The sequence below is a fragment of the Anas platyrhynchos genome, chromosome 2 (assembly GCF_047663525.1).
Source record: "Anas platyrhynchos isolate ZD024472 breed Pekin duck chromosome 2, IASCAAS_PekinDuck_T2T, whole genome shotgun sequence".
NCBI lineage: Eukaryota > Metazoa > Chordata > Aves > Anseriformes > Anatidae > Anas > Anas platyrhynchos.
In genome coordinates, this window is record NC_092588.1 from 137,127,849 (window position 1) to 137,152,816 (window position 24,968).

The 24,968-nt window shown below is 39.7% G+C and overlaps 1 protein-coding gene and 1 long non-coding RNA gene across 7 annotated transcripts in view; one reads left to right on the forward strand and one right to left on the reverse strand.

Moving 5' to 3' along the window:
- The window catches only part of ADAM22 (ADAM metallopeptidase domain 22), a 139,293-nt gene that overhangs the window by 6,596 nt on the left and 107,729 nt on the right, over positions 1 to 24,968 (reverse strand). The window contains exons 22-30 of one of the 6 annotated variants that reach the window (XM_027450736.3): positions 24,163 to 24,279; positions 23,286 to 23,454; positions 22,156 to 22,264; positions 21,029 to 21,119; positions 19,786 to 19,803; positions 16,741 to 16,935; positions 13,778 to 13,878; positions 13,154 to 13,220; positions 7,636 to 7,722 (exon numbers count right to left, since the gene is read on the reverse strand). In XM_027450736.3, coding sequence (XP_027306537.3) covers positions 7,636 to 7,722; positions 13,154 to 13,220; positions 13,778 to 13,878; positions 16,741 to 16,935; positions 19,786 to 19,803; positions 21,029 to 21,119; positions 22,156 to 22,264; positions 23,286 to 23,454; positions 24,163 to 24,279 — 954 coding nt within the window. Of the gene's footprint in view, positions 1 to 7,635; positions 7,723 to 13,149; positions 13,221 to 13,777; positions 13,879 to 16,740; positions 16,936 to 19,785; positions 19,804 to 21,028; positions 21,120 to 22,155; positions 22,265 to 23,285; positions 23,455 to 24,162; positions 24,280 to 24,968 lie in introns of those variants that run through there. The other 5 variants (XM_027450740.3, XM_027450738.3, XM_027450739.3 and 2 more) reach the window with 5 other exon arrangements.
- On the forward strand, positions 5,653 to 12,396 carry LOC110352389 (uncharacterized). Its single transcript, XR_003495205.3, has 3 exons — positions 5,653 to 6,077; positions 8,769 to 8,844; positions 9,284 to 12,396. It is a non-coding gene; the product is annotated as an uncharacterized lncRNA (long non-coding RNA).

Below are 24,968 nucleotides of genomic sequence, written 5' to 3' on the forward strand. Positions count from 1 at the left end.
ACACCTCTCACTCAGGGATTCGTAGGATCAGCTCCTTCTGTCTAGAGATTACTAATAGGTCAGGGATTCTTTAGTGTCTGGAATTGTTTTGTATATCTATTATTTGAGTGAAAATCATTTACTTTTAAATAATTATTCTTTTACTTTGGACTAGTGCTTCATTTTCTTGTGTCTGCAGCTCCCCACAACAGCACACTCATGTCTCCCATACAAACAATGACTGATGGTAGCCACGAGCAACACGGTGTCAATGGAAATCACATGGTGACAGCTCTCCAGCCTGGCTTATGATGCTCTAGTTCCTCATGCTGTAGCCTCTAAGTTCAACAGCACTTAAAAAATTGGGGTCAGTAAGTTATCCAAACATTGAAAAGTACATCTTCAGCACGTGCACTTTGATTACCTATTAGGATGAACTGGACATACGTGAACATTTTCAGGAAGAAAATTTTAAACAGGTACTGCAGTGTAAAACAAGGCATTCGTATGTCCAGCATCACAGATTTGGGCACCAAAATGCACAAGCAAAAAAAAAGAAAAAAAAAAAAAAAGTTACTTTTTAAAAGAAAAGCAGAGAAAGGTTCTCAGCAGTGCCCTGCTCAGTGCTCTGCTCTTCACTTCCCCTACAAGTCCTCTCATCTGGGCCCAAATTTGGACAGATAAGGATCGCTAAACAAATATTAATGGATATAGAATCAATAATAATAATAATAATAAGGAGAGGAGGAAGGGGGAAAGACAAGGATAGTAGATTTTACAGATTATTAGTAATCTGATTATTCATGAACTTTGCCCAACAGCTGCAGTAGAATTTAAAATCTTGAAGGGTAAATTTATAACAATTAGAAGCAAAGAACCAAGGGTGTTAGATCTGGCTTGGTAATCCCTATGAGAAAGCTGTTTATTTATGCAGGTACCATGGTTGCCTCCTGCACACCACTGGCTCTTCCCACAGGTTATTTTTGGCACCGCAAGAGAAGGCTGTGGTGAGAGGGAAAGCCATGGCCAATCTACCTGGCCATCAACCTTAGCAGGTGATGCTGGAAGGAGCAATATCCTCCCAAGAATGGAGCATCCTGAAGACTTTCCCTGTTCAGCAGGTCCTCTGAGACAGAAGACCCCTAGCAGCCAGGTACATCTGCACTGTAACCCAAAGCTAAGCAGCAACTTCTGGCCTCCATTTTTCAGATAAGAGTTGGAAATTAGAACGACAATCAGAGTTTGAAGGAAGTCTCTTAAAAAGAGGTTGCACAGAAGAAGCCTGGGGGCAGACATATTGCTTGAAATAGACTTATGACTAACCAGAGATGTTAAATAGCTGCTGCTCACTGAAGATGAGCTGCACAGAGCAACTGGGAGAAGAGTCTACAAGTGAGCACCAGCAGAGAGCAGGGCAGGCCGGTTGAATTCATACTGCTGGATTCACCCGTGTGGTACCTAAAGCTTTCCTTTGCAGTCAGCAGAGGCCTCCTCGGTGACAAACTTAAACTTGCAACTTTTAGACCAGTATACTGGTGGAGGGAAAGAAGATCCTCCTTCTTGATGTGGTAGTGGAATTTTATCTTATACTATAGGGAAGTATTTATTTTATATTTTTTAGATTTGGAGGAAAGAGAAGAAAAAACGTTCCTAATAGAAGTGCTTTTTAAAAAATTAATTCAAATCCTATGCAGACAAAACACTGCCTTTTTGAAAAATTTTGAAGCCCAGACCTTCAGCACAGCTGCCTACATTTCCTACCTCTCCCCTCCACACGTGTTGCCAGCTCACCTGTGTTTTGCACACATAACTGATATGCACGTCACTGCTCGCCTGCATGTGCAAGGCCACAGCAGCTTTGGGAGCAGCACGTGCATCCTCCTCAGGTACTTTTCAGTTCAAACACATTGAGAATGCAGTTGCACACTTAAAGAAATGACCTTGCCCTCCCCTCACAGGCTCTCGCCTCTTATTTCTGCAACATAGTCAGGTGCTGTTTTTTATTGTCTTTAGTCCCATCTACTGAGACTGGGAAAACATATCACTGCTCAAGTGGATGCTCACAGAGCTGATGGTGCATCTTGTGTGGTAAGCATAGTTGTTTGGGTTTTTTGGTCACTTTCCAGGTTCTGCCCTGCAATTGTGTATGTGCTGTGTATCCCAGATTTACATGTACTTTAAATGAGAAAGAGACAAAATGTCCTTTCTCATTTACAGGATGGAAGAAACAGCATTCAGGGACACTTGCAGGTAACGCCAGGGTTAAAGGTAGGTAAAACTTTGCAGTTTGGGGCAAGGGTGGGATCCATTTAGCTTTCACTGGGGTTTTAGTTCTCCTGCTACCACATCCATTAGCTTTCATGCCTAATGTTGCTTCCAGGTGAACCTATACAAGATATTGGGAAAGCAGTCTGATCTGCAGCAGAGTTTCAGAGATTTTACCACCAACCCAAAATGAAGCCATGCACCTCAACACATCGAAAGGACTTTCATTTCTGACCAGGAAGCAAGATGTAGTGGCTGCTTTGTGTCTCTTTCTGTTCTAGCAGCTGAAACTAATTGTGTGGGGAGATCGTGCTGGGATCCAGAAGAAGATGCTAAGGCAGCTGGAGAATACCTGCATACAGACGTCTGCCTGCTCTGTCCTGTCTTCTCCTAAACAGGGAGAATCCTGGCCCACACAAGGCATTGCAAAATGTGTTCCCTGGTCACACAACTAGATGTCTTGTGACCTCTTCAAGTGTCACTTTAGCCAAACTCATAGAAGGTGGCCGTGACAGATCTGCACTTTTCGAGAACTTTGTTTCCCTCTGTTTTGTGGACTGAAATAACTTAATGAAATTCACTTAAAAGTCAACTCAGTGAAAGCACTTCAAATGTGGCTATGTCAGCCTGACCTGACATCTGCTTACATGGTTCATCTCTGTGAAGGATGTTATCAGCATAAATCAGCCTCCATTAAGAAGCTTCAGTCTTCTAAAAACACTGATGTGGCTCAGGATTTTAGCTTTTAAGGCAGTTCCTTCTGGGAAACAGCCACATGCACAGGTTTCCTCGGGAGGAGAAGCAGAGGAAGGGGAGGTTTGGCTCTGGGGGAGCTGCAGAAGAGGCAAAGGCTGGGGCTGGAGCCCCTCACTCCAAGCACTGCCCAGTAATGAATGCTCCAGAAGTGAGCACTCACACACTTTAACGAACTATTTTGCTTAATTCTTGAAGTGAAATCCTGACCCTATTGATGTCATGTGTTTTTTTTTTTCAGTGGCTGCCAACAAGGCCAATATTTTGCTTTGGTGGTAATCAGGAAAACTCCATCCTGAAGGGGCAGAGCTTCATAAGAGGAAGGGTCTCTTCCTGATGGCAGAGCAGGGAGGTTCTGCTCCGGCCACACATACTGCAGGGGGACAAAGTCATCCTCACCAAGGAGCTGGGATGCCCCAAGGCCACAATGACTCTGAACTGCCTGCTGCCATCACTGCTGAGGGCTTCACACTGACAGAGCTTTCCAGTAACTGCAGCTCACTGCAGCAACTGGAAGATCAACGGAGGCCAATTTAACAAGTTAAAAATATTGTTGAGAGAAAGGAACAGAGAAACAGAAAGGGATTCATTTTGTTTGTTTGATTTTAATTTAAACACAGCCTCAATCTCCCTCAGAAAGAGCTGGGAGATGGTCAGTCCTGGCTCTGGCCTCTGCTGCATGCTCACAGCAGAAGGCAATGGACATGGCAGAGCAGCAGAGTCAGCCCAGGCCTGAACATCAGCTGAGGAGGAGTGGAGACAAACATGAGGAAGAAGGAAACAAGAATGCCAAAGCACAGGAAAAAAATATGGGGGAAATGCCTGTTGTTTCCTGCCCTCCATGCCCCTTGCCCATTCCTTTCTGATTTGGGATGGCCATTTTCCCTCTGGGGTTGCATCCTGGGTCTCCATCTAAATTAATGTTTTCTTTGTAAATTTATTTTAAACACTCCCAAAGATTTTAAGTTACCATAAATACTGGCATAAATTCAAATGTAAGAAGTTCAGTGCTTCAGAGGGCACCTTCCAGTCTCTTTTGTCTATAGTTATATAGACATATATAAAGTTATAGTTATCTATAGAAATGTCTGCATTTGGGGATTCTGATGGTTTATTTTCTGATGCTAGCATGGTTCCTCAGTCCTTTAAGATTCAGAGAGAATTTCTAGGAATCCTTTACTGTATTTCCTAATGTCAAGCTGTGCGGTAACCACTGTAATTGACAATAACAAAAATATACAGTAGTATCGCAACACTAAAACAGTGAATTTACCTGAGCAATAGCTGATGTATCTCAGCAACGTACCCCTCTCTCCCTGAACCTCCACAAGAAATATACATTTAGGGCAAAGCTATTTAATCTTTGCAAAGTAAATGGAGGCAAAATATGTCTTTGCTGTTTGTGCAAACAGCCCTCACTGCTCTCAGGGGATGAAGGTGATGCTAACATAGCACTTACCCCTTGCTGCAATGCTGAAATTTCCCACCTGGGTTCACTGCTGGGGTTATGCAGCTATGACCTAGCATGTAAAATTAAAATCTAGTGTAGCCTTTGGGCGGCAGGAAAATGAGATTTTTCTTTACAGTTCCTATTTTCCTATAGAAAGGAATCTCACAGCTGGGAGCTTTCTGGTGCCAGAGCTACTACTACTATTATTATTAATAAAAAGTAATTATATGGAGATTCCCACTAGACCTGAAAAAAAAAATATAAACTATTTAAATTTAATAACTAGGACACCAGGTGTCAAGGTGGCAAATTTAGACATTTTTTTTAAGCTCATGGAGTAAGCCTCTGTGATACCTAATATCTCTATTTTCTGAAAATCTGCAACTTTCCCAGGAATTGCAGGAAGACCTTTTATTTTTTTCCTGACTCTACTTCAACTCTACCTGCAACAGCATCAGTCATCAAGACATGATTCCTAAAATTATAGGGAAACAAACAAAACAGCAATATCACTTTCATTCATCTTTAAAGGAAAAAAAAAATCAAATATTTGCAAAGAAAAAAAAAAAACTACTCAGCTACTTAGCTGGTGTTAATGCCTTGGGCTGTGATTCCTAAAATGAAGTATCAGCTGGACCGTTTGACTTCAGCCTGACTTTCTGAACTTATTTCTGAACTGACTTTCTGGCTTATTAAACAAGATTTATTCGGTTTTCTCTGTGAATTGCTCCAAAGCTCAAAACCCAGCCATGTGATGTACAGACACACAGCTTTTAGGAACACTATTTTTCCTCCACTGACAGATTAACCAAAATTGTGCCTGATTTCTGGGGAGAAACATGCAGTGTAACCTCTCATAAGCCCACGGCTACTCATCCCAGGAGAAGATTTGATCCTTTGCCTTCCATAATATGCCTGCAGAATAGTTCCCTGAGGTTACCTCAGTTAATTAGGACACACAGGTTTCTAAATTTATCCTGATTTCTCCCCTGTTTCTAAAGCTACTGCTGCGGGCAGTCATTAGTAATCTTCTGTAGAGTAAAAATGTTAATTTAGGTTTCATCTCTGCTGATACCAAGCCGAAAAACTCACAAGGGTCAGCTTAATCCTCATCTGCATACAAAAAAATGTTTGGTTTATCTCAAATGTAATTAGAAATGTGACTCATTCACCGCAACATTCACCTCAGGAGCAGGGTGTGCTCCCATCAACTTAATCCAGTCACTAAATCAAGATATACTGATGCTAAAAGATGAAAACCACATTAAGTGTATGCATTGAGGAATCTGAACCTGTTTAACTAAACCAATTAAAGTAACATGTTTTAAAACAGTGTTATCTTCATAGCTCATCAACACCTTTGTTTATTGCAGCCAGAGGGCTTCAGCTATGAACACCCTGAGAGCCAGCTGTGAGGTTAGGTCATGGAGACAGATTGCCTTGCCTGAACAACAGAGGTCCAGAGGGCATTTTTAGGAAAAGGTTCAGTTTCCCTTGCTAATAAAACACACCTCATTCCTAGTGTGAGTTTGCTGAATTTCCCCTTCCAGTTAATTTTGGTTGCTCTCAGTCTTGGTCTGCCCTTAAAGCTTTTGCTCCATGTAAAACCATACATAGGTTTTATGATCAGGTAAGCACTTAACTTCTCCATTAAACTTCTGAATAGCTTGAGGTCCTGAAGGCTTTTCTAAGGTTTCTCTGGGCTATGTACTTAAACCTCTCTGGTTCTTGAACACGCTGCTCTAACACCAGTGGTTAAACTTCAACCCCCTACCAACACCAAGACCCAATGGATTCTGATGGGCACAATCACAAAATCCTCCCTTAAACCTGGGATTCCTGTGTCAGGGATTATTCCTACTTGCTCAGGACCGGCAGGCTTAAATTTACCTCTTGTGACCTGTTAGCTCTTCGGAATGATTCTCTGTAACTTTCTCTGCAATTAAAGAATTCTTGAAAGCAAACATAAATGATATTTTAAAAAAAGGTACCTATTTTAAGCCCTTACAAGACTTCTGCAGATTTTTAGTTCTAAAAATGACTAAACTCCCAAGTTGTTATGCAATATCTTCCAGTGTTACTATCAGAATAAGTGTTTCATTAGCATCTTGTGATGTAACTCCATCATATTTTTTCTCCCAAATACACACTGGACATACTTAGTGAACATTTCTGCCCTTTTGCACTATTATTAGGTCTACTATGGTGTCAAAATTATTGTTAAATTTCTATGTATTCATTCTTACCAGCCTTCACTGTTTTGGCTAAAGATTCAACTTTGCATTCTTTTTGTTTGTGTATCTATAATCTTTTTTCAGCTTCCTATTTAATACGTCAATTTACAGCTTTATTGGTTTATTTTGTTTTATGTTATTTGTCACAAATTGTCTCCCATTCTCCCTTATGCTAGGTATTTGTTTGTTTGAGCTGATATAAACTTCTCTCTCAGCAACAAGATTGTGTCTTTTGGGAATCGACTAAAATGTTCTCAGACTCTTAATTATGTGCAACAGGGAGGCCAGCCTCATGCATGCTTCTCTTTAACCTGGGATGTAACAAATGTACACTTTTCCCTTTCAAAAACAAGGGATTTTTTTGGTAGAACCCTACACTCACTTGTAACAGACTCATTAGTGGTTTGATAAATACAGCACGGAGTATATTCTCATACTTTTAATTATCCAATTATGATATGTTAAATTAAATTACAATATGTTAATCATTTCATTGTATGCTTAGGATAAAATACCACTACTTTTTTTTTTCTTTTTTGGTTTAAATTTTAGTATGCACTATATAAGACAGTATGTAGAGTAAATGTGTTATGAAACCACTTGCTTCAGTAAATTACATTTTGTTTAAGTTAATACTACTTTATTAGTGATAAATACGTCTCATGCCCATAAACACTACTTGGCATAAAATGATGAGAAAGCTACTACAAGCTATAGATGATGGTGGGAACGCATGCACTACACACACCCTTTTCAATGGCTTCATTAAAACATTCAGTAAAAAAATTGTAAATTGCACATGAAGCCAAAAACAGACATCAAAATGCAGCAAAAGAAGAGGGGCCCTTTGCACCTACAGTAACTTGTATTGATTTATACAAGGTAGGAGTCCCAACATATTTGTATATGCTGGAACAGCTTTTAAAAAAGATATAGAATTAATTTACAAAATACCTAAAGTATGGTCCTTCAGTGTTTTTATTCACATCTTCTACCCACTTAGCTACATTATATTCTCTTTTGAACCATGGGTTTAAATACCTGCGGAAAGCAATGGAAGGAACAGAGAAAGCAGAAGAACAAGAATAGAAAATCTGAGAACACACAGCACAAGCTTAGCAAGGATGTCTTCATCCCCAAAATGCAAGTGAATATGGCAAATAAATCAGTATGGATGTTGGGTGAGGACTAGGCAACGTGTACAACTGCATGAGAAAATCTGAACTACAACAAGACTCGCATGTTTGGTTTATATGGAAGATGTTTGGGATATATCATTCATTTAATACCTGAAAGGTAAAATTCACTCCTATGCAGAGGGCCAGCATTAAGCTCATGGTTTGAACTCCTCTCATGATCTCAAAATAATGTTGAAGGGGAAACGTTTTGGCTCCATCCTACAGTTTGCTTGTTGCAGAGACAGGTTTGCATCCATTGAGAGTAAATCACAAGACAATGGCTAAGTGAGCAGAGAAACCTGGGCTGGGCCCCTTCTACAGGAATGAATTTAGGCCTCAGTGTGTTAAAAGTCTTGAATTTTTTGCCACTGCAGTGGCAATTTTAACACTCATGTGCAAATAAACCCCTAAATTTATAATGATTGTTTCGTAGGGCAGGATCACAAGAAGCTTTCAAGGAGAGGTGGGCTGTGGGATTATCTCACAATTTACAGAAGCAATCTTGATACCAAAACCACACTTTTCGGGGGGGGGGGAAGTCTGTGCTACACACTCATATTAGTTACATGAAAACTGGGAAATAAAAATGGTGTTTAATTAGTTGACAGTAATGTTACCAGAGGAGAAAATGTTTTGCTAACTGGTATCTCTTAGCCCCCAGTACCAAGGTTAGGTAATTCCTCCCCCTCCATCATGTGAATTAAAAAAGGGCAACATAGAAGCAGCAACCTGTCTGGTCCGACTCAAATCTGGTTTCGTAGTATAAGAATTGCAAGTTTAACAATTATTTGTAATCACCACCTTCATATAACAGAGACTAACACATGTTGGAATAGGAAATAGCTTGTAACCAAGGGAAAATGGAAATAACATTCCTTTTTCAATATATTTTCGGTATTTCTGGACCAGTTCTTACCACCCTCATTTATGAAGGGGACTCCAGTGACCTGGCACTGGGGAACAGGCCTGGCAAGGGACTGCTCAGGTGAGTAAAGTGGGGCCAGTCCACGTCAGTTAACCCTGACCATCTTTCAGACCATGTCGAAGACAAAAGCAGCAGCACTTTTTTAACGGCTTAAGCCTCCTTTTTTGTTCTGGAACTTCTCCCCGCCCCGCGCAAGCGCAGCCACAGCTTTGGGAAAGTACTCGTCCTCAGCCACAAGTGCTCGCTTCTCAGTAGCTTCCTCAGCTCGCTTACTTATCAGGGATCAGGAGTGCTTTATGCTTTCCAGCTCAGGTACTTAATAAAGAAAATGCCAAAAGTGGTGGCGCAGCAACGGAAGAGCCGCAAGTGAAGCCACGGGCTGATGGCAGCATCGCCAGGAACTAATTAACTTTAGGTTTTAGCGTTAATTGTAGGTGCAACTACATGTTTTCAGACATCGCTGCAGTACTTTTGATTTGCTTTTTTTTTTTTCATTTAGAAGGGTGTTTTGGTAACCATGAAACACTCCCGGCCTGGCTTCCTGTATGAGAAAACAACGTGTCAGGAGGTATCTGAGCATGCAGCTGCGGCACAGCCGTGCAGCCGGCCTTCCTGGGTCTGGCTGCACTACAGAGCACCGCTCACTGCCCCGGGCCCTCTGGTACAGCAAGGCCGAACTCGGGTCACTGCAGACCATAAGTGATACCATCAGAAAGCTCTCATGTTGATCTCCATGGCCACATACATATTCGTTAACGACAGCCAGAATCTGCATTTTCTTTGGGTGAGAAATTCCCCTTTACAACCAAGGTGTCCCTACACAAAAGCCTCCAGCTCAACCGACGGCTCGATTTGGCTTGCAGCGCGACATGCAACCGTGCGAAAGACCTGGGCTCAAGGGTCCTAGTCCTCCTCAGGCTGGTGAGGAGGAAGGCTAGCTAGCGCTGCGTCAGCAGGAGTGCCTCCAAGCAGTCACGGTGTTTCGCCACAGTGAAAACTATGGGATACTGAGGGAAAGGGGCTCGTCACGGGATCAAACGGCAGCCCAGAATGCAGGGGCAGGTGAGACTGACCTGTGATCCTGGCTCCCTGTTTGGGGGGGGTCAGAGCCCTCTGGGCTTATGCCTTGGGCTGGGGTTTGGTGGCCGAGAGAAAGCCCAGGCTCAGATGCATGAGTTACCCTGCTGCAAAAACACAATATATAATAGAAAGTCTAAGCCAACGATGTTCGTATCAGTTACAACAACGAGGAAGATAAATGCTTATAGGAAAAGCAGTGCAAATTAACAACGATCAGAACTGCTATTTGGCAAAACACATGTTCCCTGGGACCTGTTTTAACACAAGTTCCCAATTAAACTTCAGCGTATTCAGAAAACCCTCATTATCTTTCCTGGATAACTCTAATTGATTTTAACAGAAAACTTGTTTTATCAGGGCATTGCATCAACCCTGCTTGTGAAAAAGCTGCAGAAATGCTGGGCCTGTTGGCATTCCTTCTGTGTGAACCAAACCATCTGCCTTTAATAAAGAAGAATTTTGTTTTGAAACATCTAGAAACAATTTAAAATATCCCAAAAGAGCTTTAGCAGTCTCTGCAGAGTGATACTCTCAGCAGACACCTCATTTCATGAATCTGTTAAGTATAAGGAGTTGCAGAGAGGTATGTGCAACCATGTATGTTTCCAGGACATTTTTCCAGTACATTTTCCAGGAACTGCCCAATGCAACCCTCCTGTCAGTGTTGTTCATGAGGGCTGCACAGCTTAAAACTTGTGCAGTGCTTAAGAAATTTCATTTAAATGATTAATGGCAAGATTTTCCATCTGATGCTTGCCTGTACACACAAAAAAAATACTTGTGCATAATGTGCAATTACTGCAGACTAATAAATATACCAGATTCTTTTATAGGCAAGTGTATTACTGTGCAACTTCTGGAACTCGTGGTAAAAAATAAAAAAAAATAAAAAAATAAAAAAAATTCTGCACCAGGTATGGCAAAACTGAACACCACCTTTCAGCAGGTAATCTATCTGTCTCTGTCATCCACAAGAAACCAACAGTGCTACCCTCTTTTTCTGTCTCAACAAATATTCTTCATTGGACTTACAAGGGTCACATAGGTTGGTTGGCTTTCCATTTCAGAACAGATTTTAAGGTTATTCTGTGTTCTCCAGAGAAATTAAGAAAGTAAATTTGTCTGGGAAAAGCCTCCATTTATTCTAAGGTATCCTCAAAGTAGCTGGCATTGCATTTTGTTTTGCTAGAAATCATTGGGCATGGTTAAACCATTCTCTGTCCTTTTTTTCTTCTCCCAGAGCATTTTATCTCTCTGAGCAGATCCACTGTGTGCCCTGGACCATTCTCTCCGTTCCCCACTGAATCTCACCACATGTGGTTCATTCAGTGAGAGCTCTCTCTCCACAGGGTGACCGGCTTGCCAAGGAGACTCGGACAAGCCATGCAGTCCCATGCAACCCAAGATATTCCCCCATCAGGAGAAGGGAATTTTCCAGCCAGCACATGTGTGCCAGGAAAGCACACACTGCTTCACTGCCCTCGGGTAGCCACAGCCTTCTACCTCCAGCACCAGGGCTGCTGCTGGGGTGAGAGACCATAGTAAGTATCAGGGAGGAAAGCAGAGAATTTGGTAGAAATGCTGGGGTACCTTTGAAAGAGAAAAATTTTACAGGGAAAAAAAAATTCTAACTCTCATGCTCCCTGTTTACTCACTGATTTATTACTCTAAACATCCTGTAGTAAATGTATTACAGCTGAGCAGCACGGATAAAAGAAATATGTCCATTAGAGTTGGTGGGGTGTTTCTTTGCCTTTTTTTTTTCTTTTATTGAAAACGATACTCTTCCCAACAATTATGTTCACTCTGAGATTAAAAAATAAAAAAAAAAGCTGATCTGTTTTCATTTTTTAATAACTAAATCTGGCCCCAATTTGTGCCTGTGCTGAAGGATAGAATAACGATAAAATTAATTTAACTATATTGTTTTTATAAATCTTATTTGAGAAATGCAATTGGAAATGAAGAAAAGCACAGGACGAGTTTCTAAAGAACTTCCAGTCTCATTTGTACTCTTAATGGTTTGGCCAGATTACTTTTACTTTTATCAAACTGTCACATGCATGGAGGAAAGAAAACCATCAAATAAATAATGTTCCATTAAGAGTTTATCAGCACTAAGACCAAGAGCACTGGGGCACTTGACAGATAAACTCCCCCAAGGGATTTAGGAATGATATTTCTGGTTCCATATTAGCATTTTGGCCACATAATGTTTTAATTACTATGTAGATCAAATTATTATTTATGTAATTGGAAGGAGATGGTCTTCTCTACGTATCTTTCTAAGCCTACTTGCCTCAAAACAGTTCACTGCAGGTGAAAGAAAAGTTTCAGAACAAACCTAAATCCCCAAATTGGAGAAAGCAGGGTCCAGACAGGAGTTAGAATGATTAGTTTCCAGCAGGGTTGGTATCAAGCCCACTTGCCAATATAGGTGCAAAGTTAGTACTAATGGTATAGGGAAAGGGCATTGTCATTGCCATCACGGTCAAGAAGGGGTCATTCCTATGTGGCATAAATGCTGTAAGAGCAAGCCAGCATTTGACAAGCCCAGAGATTTTGTTTCCAGCCATTCCCTATTCATTCATGAAAGGAGCCTGAACCAGCAGGATTAAGCACATAGGAACGGTTCTTTCCCAATGGGGAGCACTGCACACATGGTCTCTTCAGTGACTGTAACCACCTAGACAGCAACTCTAGGCCATGCTGTAGAGGTCTGGGGATCCATCACTTGGTAAGGACTGCCATTAGCCGTTTATTTCAGGGCTTACTCAAGACTGGCTGTTTCAGGATTTGCTGGCTTACAACTATAAGCTTCAGGGTACTCTGAGAGCAGACAGATACCTCTTCTAAAGCCTGCAGGCAGGCACACAGAGATACACAGTGCTACCTCCGCAATGACCCAACCCAAGGTGAAGGCAAGGGGAGGAAACGGGTTATCAGAAACTCAATATTGAACCAGGATACACTCAGCAATGGCAGTTTACTGTAGACAAAAGCCTGTGGTGATGGTGCAGGCTGCCACCATCATTGGGAATTGCTATGGGAACGACTGAGGAAGCCTACATAAAAAAGAAAATCGATAGTTAATTTTTTTTAAGAATACATAAAAAGAGGTTGAAATACATTAGCCAAACCATTACCATATTATCAGTCAGCAATCAGAATGTGCCACAGGGCAAAAAAAAATGCAACTGTCTACTTTTCAGTATTCTTAATCTCAATCTACAAAATACAAGTATGAAAACTCTACTTTTTGGCTTTGCTGTTGTAAATTCAGACTTACTCAGTTGAATTAGACCGTGGCCTAAATCTTTTGCCTCTGACTTTCTTTCTGTTTCCTCCTATATTACCTGAAAGAAATCACAGGATAAAGACAGATGGTAAAACATCGTGAAACTCACCAGCGTTCCACTCCAAACTGTACATTCTCCTTGCATTCCCAGCAAAAGCCACTGGCTATGACCACTTAAAAGCCATAGGTCAGTCCCTTTTGATTTACCTCAGACCAGGTAAACTTGACACTTAAGTGATCTTTCACTACCTTTTGCAGCAACTGTGCAGAGCAAAAAACTATTTAGCTTCAGCATTCACTTGAGAAAATCACTGCTTCAAGAAAAACACTAAATACTGCACGGTAAAATCACAAAAGTTGGCAAGAGTGAATGGACTTCCTCTTTTTCATGTTGGCTCACACTGGAGGAATAGGAGAAATTAGATCTAATTTCCACATGTAAAGCATTGTGAAAAAAAGGTTCTTGTGTAGGACAATGCTAAATCCTAGCTCCAGGTTAACAACAGGCACAATGGCAAGGATTCATGATGCTCTCCTAAGATCACCTACATTTCAGAGAGCCCAGTGACAAAGATGTTGGTTTCCACTGTGACCAGCAGAAAAGTTCGCACTTACCTTGCCATGAATTACTCCTAGGCCTCCCATTTTCACAAATGTCTGAAATATGTTTTGTGTCTGGGATCCTTTCACTCCAGGAATGAGATAATCCATTTGACCTGGAACAGGAGGGCTCAGATGCGGTTATTGTTATGGCTGTTGTCTAACAAAAATGCTAGCTCAGCTGTTCAGAGACAGTCACATTCCCCAAGTCAGTGCCATGACACGGCCTAAGGTCTGTCTGCACTAGCAAAGCATCCACTTTTTTTTTGGTGAATTATGCTCTGCCAGCTGTCCCTGCAGCAGTTTGGTGTGTCCACGTTCAAGAGACAGGCTTCAGCATCACTTTCTCATGCTGCTGAAAGCACAAACATGAGCACGTACCAGATTTCTGTAGGTATTTCCAGCCCTGCCCCGGTTCTTAGTTGGACGATGCTCCTCTAGCTGTGCTTATGATTTTTTACTGCATCCTGCCTGCAGGCTGCCCACCCCATCCTCATGCTGCTGCAGAAAAACCAGGACTGCTTCCCTTTTCTCACTGCCACCAGTCTCAGGATTCTGTGATGAGCAGCCTCCCAGACACAGATGGGAGCTCCAGCGGAGGGGTAACTGTCTCATTTTTGCTTATTTCTTTTTCTTTTTTTTTTTTGTATTCTGTCAGCTAGTCATTGCAGATTATACTTTTAATGCCTTTATATCTAGGTGCTTGGTGCAAACTAAGGTTTTTTCTTCCTCTTGTATTCCCTCTAACAGCCAGAGATGTGTGTGGCAATGTCCAACGGGAAGAGGAGAGAGTGGGATTCTGCAGCAGGCTCCCTCCTGTTGGACTGTAGCTGCTGCTCGGCCATTTGCCATGATATCCACAATTATTTCCAAAACAAGAGGAAGTTGAAAACTGGTCAGAATAGACAGTTTATTTATTAGAAAGAGGTTTTGCTTAAAGGATGTGTTTCTGTATTTTGTAACAATCTGAATACTCCTGCGGTTTTCAAATTCTGCTCTGCTTGCAGGGCAGGCATCTGTCAGATGCTCTCCAGTTTCCAGAAGACCTGGTTAATCACAGCCACACTGAAGTAAGCCCAGAATTTTATTTGAAGTTTTTTGAGGTATGAAAGATCTGAGAACTGACAGATTGACAGATTTTGTAATCATTTTCTCCTTGCTACAGCCTATTTTTATGTTCACGAGTGTCTTGCTATATACTGTCTTTGGTGTTTGCAATTTCACAATAACAAAAATTATCATGATGTTATGTTTTAATCTCAGAACACCCTGGAACACCCTCTGTGAATACTAACACTTCATAGGATTTTCCAGCAAGAAGAAGCCCAGGTGGCTAATGACCCAGTCACTTCAATACCTGCCAAGAGCTGCCATTGATATCTGCACCCAGAGCAAATCAAAAACAGCTAGAGGGGTAGGAAATAGTGCCCTGGGCATCAAATGGGAGGACTATGACAGTTCCACCACAATGTAATGGAGCATTTGTCAGACTTACTTGTCCAGACTTGACAGTGGCACAACATAGCTGAGCTGGTGGTGGGCAACAACAAAACTCTCTAGTACAGACAGACCTTAGAAATCATTTGCTTTTTGGAACAGGCAATAAACAGAGACACATGAAAGAAATGAAGTGTGGAAAGAAACACAGGTACAGAACAAAATAAGAAACACATTATATGACATTCATTTAAAAACAAACATTTTTTCTTAACTGGAATATGAACCTGCTCACACCAACCTATTGAAAACTTGCTTCCCCAAGACTTTTTTCAAAATTTTATCCAAATGAGAAAAGATTCTCCAACACAAACACTGTGTCATTTAAGATTAATGTTTCCTCCCCAAAACAAATAACTTGTCCACCCACAAATCTAAAAAGCTGAATTTAAAATGTGTACGTTGATCATTAATTATATAGTACTACAGTTTTTATTAATAGCTTTTTTATTAGACCAAATTTGATGAAGTTGCACATGAGATGAAGCTGGTATACCCAGTAGCACTACAAATGTATCCCTTTGATATATTTCTCTTTACTTTCTTCAAAATAACAACTATAAAGAGAATGGTTTTGTCAACTGCACAGCTATAGACTGCTCCATGAGACAAAAACTGAGATTTGCAGCTTTGTAATCAAACAATTCAGGAGCGTTTATCCCCACCCCACCCACTGAACACTTACAGCTTCTTGTAAATTGTTTTGAAGTGGTAGCTGAAGATTTTTGTAATTAAAGGATCTCTGATTGCAGCAGGACTTTGATCGTCACGACCTAAAGACCTCAGCAATCGCAAACTCCTTTCAATGTTTTTCAATTATTTTTCCATTTTAAAGTGTTGATTTTTTTTTTTTAAAGTAACTGGAGCAACAGCAGAATAAGTGAATTCTGAACAAGGGCAAAATCTCATGCCTTCCTTGGCTACTCATGACAGCAAGCACAAAATTACAGAAAGTCTTTGCAGAATTATTTTTTTAAGATATAAATGTCTCAGTGACATTTAGGACACTAGTCTTATAAGTAAAAGTGGAATCAAATGCAAGCACCATCATCTTTACTGTGAGGCAGAAAGAATATTATCCAGAACTCTACGTCAACTCACTGAATTAATGACACTGACAAAGATATAAAAATATTTATATTAAACAGTTTATATTTATAATTATTATTGAAGCAAGATTGTGTTCCTTGTCTTTGATTACATGACTATGATAGTTTTTGTTTTGCTTTGTTGTTTTTTTGTTTTGTTTTGTTTTGTTTTTGAGCAAGCAATTATCATACAACCTACTTGAAAACAATTCTCAAGTAGAAAATGATGAAAACTGGATTACACCAAATTTGGCTTACAATGGAAAACGTATTTATTCTGGCCTGGTTGTAGTTGTATAAATTACTAGCTTGGGGCATACGAGAAAAATCAGTAATCAAAGAACAAAGGATGCTAATTGTAACATTCCACAAAGAAAGAAGAAAGGATCAAACCTGCTGCAAAACAATGAAATGTTCTGACTAATGGAATAATGGGTGATGGAACAGGTAGAAATCTGAAAATGCGACAGAAAAGCAGACCTCTTCTTAGAACTAGATGCAGAGTTTGTGCTGACTCCAGGAGGCATGTCGCTATAAAAAGAGTCGGCCTCTCCAGGCTTTTTTACATAATCTCCCTGGGGTATTTGTCTGAAGTATAACAAACAGCGTAGAGTCAGAAAACATGACAGGCAGGAGCACGCACACAAACATGAACAAATTTTAGTCTTAAAGAAAGAGGCAAGGATGATGATCCTTGAGGAAACCTGTTGAGCACACAATAAACCTATTAGTAAGTAATTCAACCACCCAAGAGAGAACTCCCCTCTTAGCTCAGGAAAGAGGGTTATGTGGGTTTGATGGGGAAAACAAGGATTATTTCACTGATAAACCCTGATCACTGTTTTTAAAGTGAATAGTTCGTGGTTCTTAATAACTAAGTTCAGCCCTTTCAAGTGGCTTACTATGTGGGTTGTGAAAGCATTGCTTGGTGCAGTATGAGCACTGCAGTCTGTGCTGAGTACATGCCTGCATCAAAAAGGAGTTGAGGAAAAGCGAATGCTTTTTTCCCTCTGGATGATTAATGCTTCTGTGCCTTCTGTTCAATTTTTCTGATTGTTACTGAATTCACATAGAACCACCTGTTGAGTTGTTTAAACTTCTGGAGGAGAAAAACCTCCAGTTTATTTATTAACTGTTCTCTCGTGAAGGGAACTAGTGCCAGTGTCAGAGCTTCTCAGCTGTTAATCCTTGTCACCACACTAGACTCTGTCTGCCAAGACACATAAAAATAATGCCACACATATCTGAGAATAGTTCATCCTTTTCTAGTACTAGAAACATGGTTTTGGTGCATAAAGCTAGGAAGTCCTAATTAAGTTATGCCATTTTTGTTCATGTGGTAAATTCATCGCCAGCAGAAAATCTTGAGCACAAATATCCCAGTTACAGTTCCCCCAAGCCAAAAACTCTCCCTAATACAAATAGGTCATTTGAAAGTTGACTATACCATAATGCCAACTGTTTAATTACCCATTCAGCCCTGCACTGTCCAAGGCCTTTTGGCTTCAGTTTTCTCCTATTAACATGCATATTTATCAGAAGATTGATTCACATTCAGATTATGCCCAACTACAGAGCAGGACTGGGCTGTTTCCATTCCGTATTTGAATTTCTAATGCTCCTGAAGTATTTTAAATGTGTAATTACATGACACATAAATCACTGTAGCACAGTACCTCCACACTATTTCCTCAGTTCTCAAGTCTCAGTCCCCATTCATCAGCCACTACATCGGTATTTTCAGAATCAACTCAATTCATGCAACTCTGCTCCTTAGGGCTCCTCTAGCAAACTGGACTCTTGCTGCTCAGTTAGAAATTACTTCTCCCATACAGTTATGCCCTCTAAGCCACATTATACCAGTTGACAGAATCCTTGCTCATTTACTCTTTTTATGATTTTCAGTTTACATGTTTCAGTCACTTGGTAGTACCAAATGTCATTCCTTATGTAATGCTTAAAAATATCTCCATGGCTTGTTTCCATCTTTATTTAAGGACTAATCACAAGCAATTTTTATTAAAAATGGGGGGGAGGGGGGGGGGGGAGGGGGACACGACACTGTGGTGGATGTTTGGGTTTTCTGCTTACGGAGTACTCCTTGTATATATCCAAAATCATTCTATTTAGAAGTCAGTCTATAGAATTTCATCTTCTGCATGAGGGAGACTTAGTTACTAAAGATCTCCAGCCCTCCATCATCTTCAAATGTCTCAGCTGATGCTGGTTTCTGCTCTGTCCATACTCACTGATGCAGCTGCAGACTGACTACATCCTCACATATATTAATTTATGGAGATGAGGGAATTTGGAAAACATTAGATTCTCTCATACTCCAACACTATTGTGCATGGGGTGGTCTCTTTCTGTATTTTGAGGTTCTGGCTACTCTGTCTTCTGCCAGCACTGATGAACCCAGTATACTGACTCAATGGACATGTTAGCCTGATTTTGTAGAGCCAACATCCACCATTGAGCACCACCTATACCCCAAATTCTGCTTTCCCTGTGCCAGGTGACATTTCCTACCCACCAAACTCTCCATAATGCTCGACTTCAAGAGCTTTGTCTTCTTCCAGCTACTGTTCTTGTCACCTATCTGACCTTGCTGTGCACAACATTGACAAATTAACCAGCACTTGGCAGAGCTTTTCTGCTTTTCCCGAGTATTTTGAGCCTGGCAGAGAAAGCATGACATGGGCAGAGGAAATGGAGAACAAGCGCAACAGGTAACAGCAACACACAAAGCGGCAGCTTGGATTGAGGCTGCAGGCAGAAAACAGGAGAATTTGAAAAGTTGTCTTATCTGCAAGAGGCTGGGAGAAGAAGGAGACACCTCCTTCCCATCAGTCTGCCAGGTAGATGATGGCAGTCTTGCAGGAACTGAACCCAAATCACTAAGAACTGTTTGGGTTTTGGCCACCAGCTCAAAAGTGTGAAAGCTCAGGCTTCTGCTGAAGATGGTACCGTAATTTGGCTACAAATAATTCAGCAGGGCATCTGGGAGGAATGGGCTTTCTACTCACACACCAATTTAATTGCTTTGTATTTTTAACTGCAAAGAAGCTTCAGAAATGAATTTTTCTCAGAAGGCTCCTGAACATTATGTGAATATTAATTATTCAATTCTCAGCCTCCCAAAGACATTTTCATCTCTAATAGCCAATTTTCAGCCTCTTCCTGGAAATATTCTCCTGTTTTCCTAAATAAAACATCCTATCTAAGAAGTAATTATTATTTTTTCTAATGAGTCCAATGAAAATAGGATTTCAAGCAATGTGTATAGAATAAATATATTTGTTTATATTCAAGCAGGTATTCTTTAAAATATGATAATTCTTCACCACTATATTTTCTTTATAACATGTAAATGAGCAAGAGAGAAGAAAGGCTATTTTCAGTTTTCCAGAGATACATTCTGTTACTTCTATCACATACCTCTGCCTTCTGTAGTTTCTTTCCATAAAAAGAGAAGAGAAAGAAATACAATTAAATTATCAGTATGCAGGTATACATGGTTAAGACCAAAATAAATAAATAAATAAATAAAAGGAAAATATATACATATATATATATACCTACGTGTATTAACTTTTCTTATTAACTTTTTTCTCAATATTTTTTTCTACAAAAACCATTTTGAAATAAACATTCATAAAGCACTAAAGCAGAATAAATGAGGAAAACACATTTATGTTGATGGCTAAAGTCAGTGCTCAGTTGGAGGTGCAGTTCATGATGAGTTTAAGTCTATTTATTGTGATGTTGCTAACGAAAAGTTCACTTTTGCCCTCTACCTCCAAAAACTAATCCCTCTGGCTAGATTTGATTCTCAAACTAGCCCTTAACTTCCAGAGCTGTATTCAAAATATAAGCCCAGATTTTCGGATACTGCCAGAAGTTGAGCAATGCCAAGCCCTGGGGACTATTTAATGGCTAGAGCACTGCCCACAGCTGAGCGTGCCCCAAGAAACCCACTGAAGGATTTTGACAGCCATGCTCACCCTACACAGGTAACAAAGTACTTAAAATCTTTTTTTTTAATATATGCAAAAGAATGAAAACCTTCTGGGTTTAGATGAAATTCACAAAATGAGAAAAACTGGAAAAGCACAATCAGATTAAAATAATCCATTTTGACCTTCAGTGAGCAGAACACTTACAGCTCTGTGCCAGGCAAGAACTTGAACCTTTTTTTCAAATGACAGGTCTCTCTCTTTCACCAAAAAACATGCTTGAATTAATTTGGGATTAAGCTGACTAAATACAAATATCTGCTTAAGGAAACCTATGGTTAAATACTTTACTGACTGAAGGCTAATCTTTCTAAATTTACATTGTCAGTACGAAAGATTTGTGATTGAATCAGACTGTACTCTTGCATTTCCTTTGTCAGATACAATAAAATCATAATCTAAACACCTACAAAAAGAAATAAAAGAAACAGCTAAATATATTTCAAAACTGGATCAAGCCCTCCAAAAGCAAATCCACATATACATGTAAGAATTGTTTGAGAAATTAGCATTTGTAACACTTTTGAATATTATAAAAGGGTCACTGTACAAATAAAATCACATTTTGATTTTTTATTATATATTTGAATTGTTGCTTTCATAATGTAACCAGCTATCAGATGAAATAAACATATTTTAACTGCATTAAAAAAAAACTTACTTACTTGTAACCCCAAGCAGTTATTCCTAAAACGAGAGCCAACACTAAAATGGTACCAGCAATAGCCCCAATTATTATATTTGTGCTAACAACACCTGGAAACACAAAAAAGGGGAAAAATATATAGGGTTTTAGAAGAAATATATACAAAAAACAGTAAATGTTCTGTCTTTCAAAAAACCTGCTTGGACAACTTGTCCAAGGCAGGCTGATTGTAAGCCTGCCTGATTGTGAAGGCTAATTGTAAACAGTGATACACTTGTGAAGTATAGAATGGACATAAAAAGATCATCTGTATATCCAGTTTTGACATATCCAGTTTTGACCTCTGTGTCTGTTTCCCATAACAGAACACTTGTTACTTGGGAAAGTTGTGCCATGTATACCAATATAATGTTATCAATATAAAACTGCTGTAGCTTACAACCATATAACCTCTCTGGTAAATGCATGCTTATATTGGAATAAAAAGGACTTTTTGTTTTTATTTAAAAATTTTCTATGGCTGAATAACCTAAAAAAAGACCAAAACTGATATTCTGGAAGATGGCAAAACTGCCTTACAAAGGGATTTATAATGACTATAGATAAAATTTACACCTTCTTTTTTTCGCAATACATCTTCCTCTTGTATGCAAGCCTGGAGAGGAATAAAAACTTTCACTCAAGAAAATGTAAAAGACTAAAGTAGAGACTAAAGACTAAAAAGACTAAAATTTGTGTGTTAACATTCTATATAGTATCCATGCAATAAAAAATGACTCCACAAATAAAAATTAAACATGTTAGTAACTTCACCTAGATATGAGAACCAGTAAATTTTTGCTTATCCTAATTTATCAATAACACTTAATAAGGCCACTCAAATGCAAGCAAGGTACAACCAGATGCATTGGTGCCAGTCCTGAGAGCTGTATGTACCAAGTGCTCATCAGTGGCACTGCTCACATGCCTGAGACCTCATTCACAGACACTGAGTGCATCTGCTGAGCCAGGAAGGAAGGGAATAAGGCTTCTAACAGTGCATCATGTTGCATGCTAGCTGAAAGAGTGGAAGATTTAGTTTTTGCTTAATGAACCTTCCTCAAATCCAAGCTTTTCCAATTATTGGTAAAAATGATAACTTCATACCTTTGTTGATGGCATCTTTATCAAAAAACATATCATCCTTGATGCGAGAACTGCAGTCATCTCCTCCCCAGAATCGGTCACAAACACATTTTATTTCATTGCTACAAACCTGTAGCCAAAAGTGCAGCTCAGAATAAAATAATAAAATTCATCTATTCCCATAATTAAACTACAGTATATGTACAGTGAAACAGCACTGACTTTAACTACCTGCAAATTTCTGCAAAATATTTTTAATATATAGCAATTTTTAAATTACATATTAGATATAAATATATTAAATGTATCATTATACATTATATATAAATATATGTAATATATTGTAACCTATTAGGAAGTGTATCACATGATGGAATACATTAAGTACATTAATATGTTGCTTAACATAATATAGAATTAATAGAGCCATTTATAATTGCTTTGGGAGACTGAACATCAACTTTTTTTTTTTTTTAATATGATGAAGTGGTTAATTTCAGATAATAAAGGGAGTTTTCATGCAGCGCAGAAGACAAAAGATGTTATGAGAGAAGGATTCCTTTGACCTCAGCTCAGCTATGGGGACCTGGACACTGTTTCAAACTTTGTGTGAGACACAAAGGGACTTGCCAGGGCCACAATAAAGCCGTAGGTTCTGCACTGAGCAGAAGAGCTGCCCTGCTAGCAAGGTGCCAGCTCATTGTTTTCTTCTCTGAAGGGAAGTAACCCTCAGACAACAAAATCCAATGACTTTGTGAACTTTCCTGGCTGTTGACACAATAAGAAGGGAATTTAAAACAGGATTTGTAAGAACAGAGCCCCAGGTTCCTCAGAAATGGGCAATAAAATCTTTATATGCTCCAGAATGTTGCACAAGGAAATATTATTAAGTTAGCTAAAGTAATGGCAAAAGCAATGGTTGGTAAGATTTTTATAAAATTAAGGCATGCGACTCATTGTTTAGGATGCCTGGACTGCAAGGCATTGAGTTTACTTCTATGCCTCTTCCCCCTTGCCTTTTCGAAAGTTTCTTCGGTATTAAGACTTGTAGAGTCATGCTGCTGGCTTCCCACGAGGCCTAGCTAGTCTACTACACAGCACTGTGTACTCCTCAAGAATGGATAGAAGGAATAAAGGGTATGAGAACATACACCATGTCCTGAGCAAATTTGGTTGTCTGTGGTGCCTGGGCAGGTGCTGAAGTTGAAGGACTCAGTGGGGAGGCAGCGATGCTCGAGGCACACCATGTTCGGCCCGCACGGCGTCCCATTCTCCACATAGCCCAGGTCTGTCTCCTCATCGAGCTTCACATGGCCGCCACTGCAAGACAAGAAGAGCACCCCAGAGACTTGTGCTGTTACCAGACAGGACTGCTTGAGAAACTGGGCTCTGGGCTGCTAGCTGCTACCTTCATTTCTGTCTCCTTTATATAATGCCCAGGACCAGGGAAGAATAAGCATTGGCTTATTCATCTCACCAGCCTTAACGTAAAACAAACTACAATGGAGTATATCTACATCAAACAAATATAATGGTGAACACAAAGACCATTTTTCTTGTATAAGAGTTTGTGTTGTATAAAACATTGATTTTAGATGTGTAGGACTTTGCTTCATCTTACAGCTGTGAGAAGCTATGAGAACACACCAGGTCTATAATTGGGATTCAGTTAACATATGGCAATGTATTAAGCTGCCAGTTAGTTTTGGTAATGCAGCACATGTCTAAGTATTTTCAGTACATTTAGTACCCTACAAACATTAAAGAACGTAGTATGAAGAGGCCAGAGAAGAGAATTATGTCTCTATAGGCAAAACTGACTACCATACAGAGGGGTCTGCAAAACAGCTGTGCTCCCCACACACAGTCAAGTTCCTGAAGTTTACCAAAGCTTGAGCTGGAATAATGATTAATGGGACTTTTTTTTTTTTTTTTAATCAAAACATTTGTTCTCTACTTAGGAATGAGAAAGTTGCTTTTCCATGCAAGATGGATATTAATTGTTCTATTTTCAGGATTTCCAATTACCTGCAATTGTAGACTTTTCCAAATTGCAAGACAGATGATGTGATTTCACCATCAAGTTCTCCAAGCCTGGGCACACTAGATATATTTGAGCACAGAAGGTATCCACAAAGCACATCCCTGTATTGAGAGAATAAACAGACGCTCACCAAAAAAAAAATAATTAAACTAAAATGCATGATCAAAAAATGTGCTTTTGTTCACTTGCTTTGTATCATGTTTGCTATTCCTTGCTTTTCTCTCACTGACAGTAACTCCCATAAATAATGTCCCGTTTCCCACAAAAATTATTCTCCTCAGCGCTTATACTGGGGGAGGAGACTTTTTACGATGCAATATCAAAAATGCTCTGCAAATGGGGAACTGTCAAGAACAAATCACATCAAACTGATTTAATATCCTATAAAGATACAGTAACTGCCCCACAGAGAAGTGGTACCTGCTGTTTTTAGACAAACATATGACATATGCAAGGAACTAGAGACAGATGCTGAAGGGACTTCACAACTTGTGTGCAGAGCCTGGTGCGTTGTCAAAATAGAAGGCTCAGGTCTTTCCCATGTTACGATGTGTTTTAGTCAATGAGTTGTAATGGAACAAAATTAAGGTTCTCAAATCTGTACAGAGAGCTGGAAAAGGCCATTAGTTCACGTGTAGGCAGGATTAGAATTTATACAGCATTGACAAAATAAAATACTGAAAAAAACAGGATGCAGTTTGGTGAGGCCTGGAGAAAGGTTTACAAGTGGGCAGAAATAATCAGCTGCATAAACACAGAATGTGAAATACCAGCTTAGGCAGCAACTTGA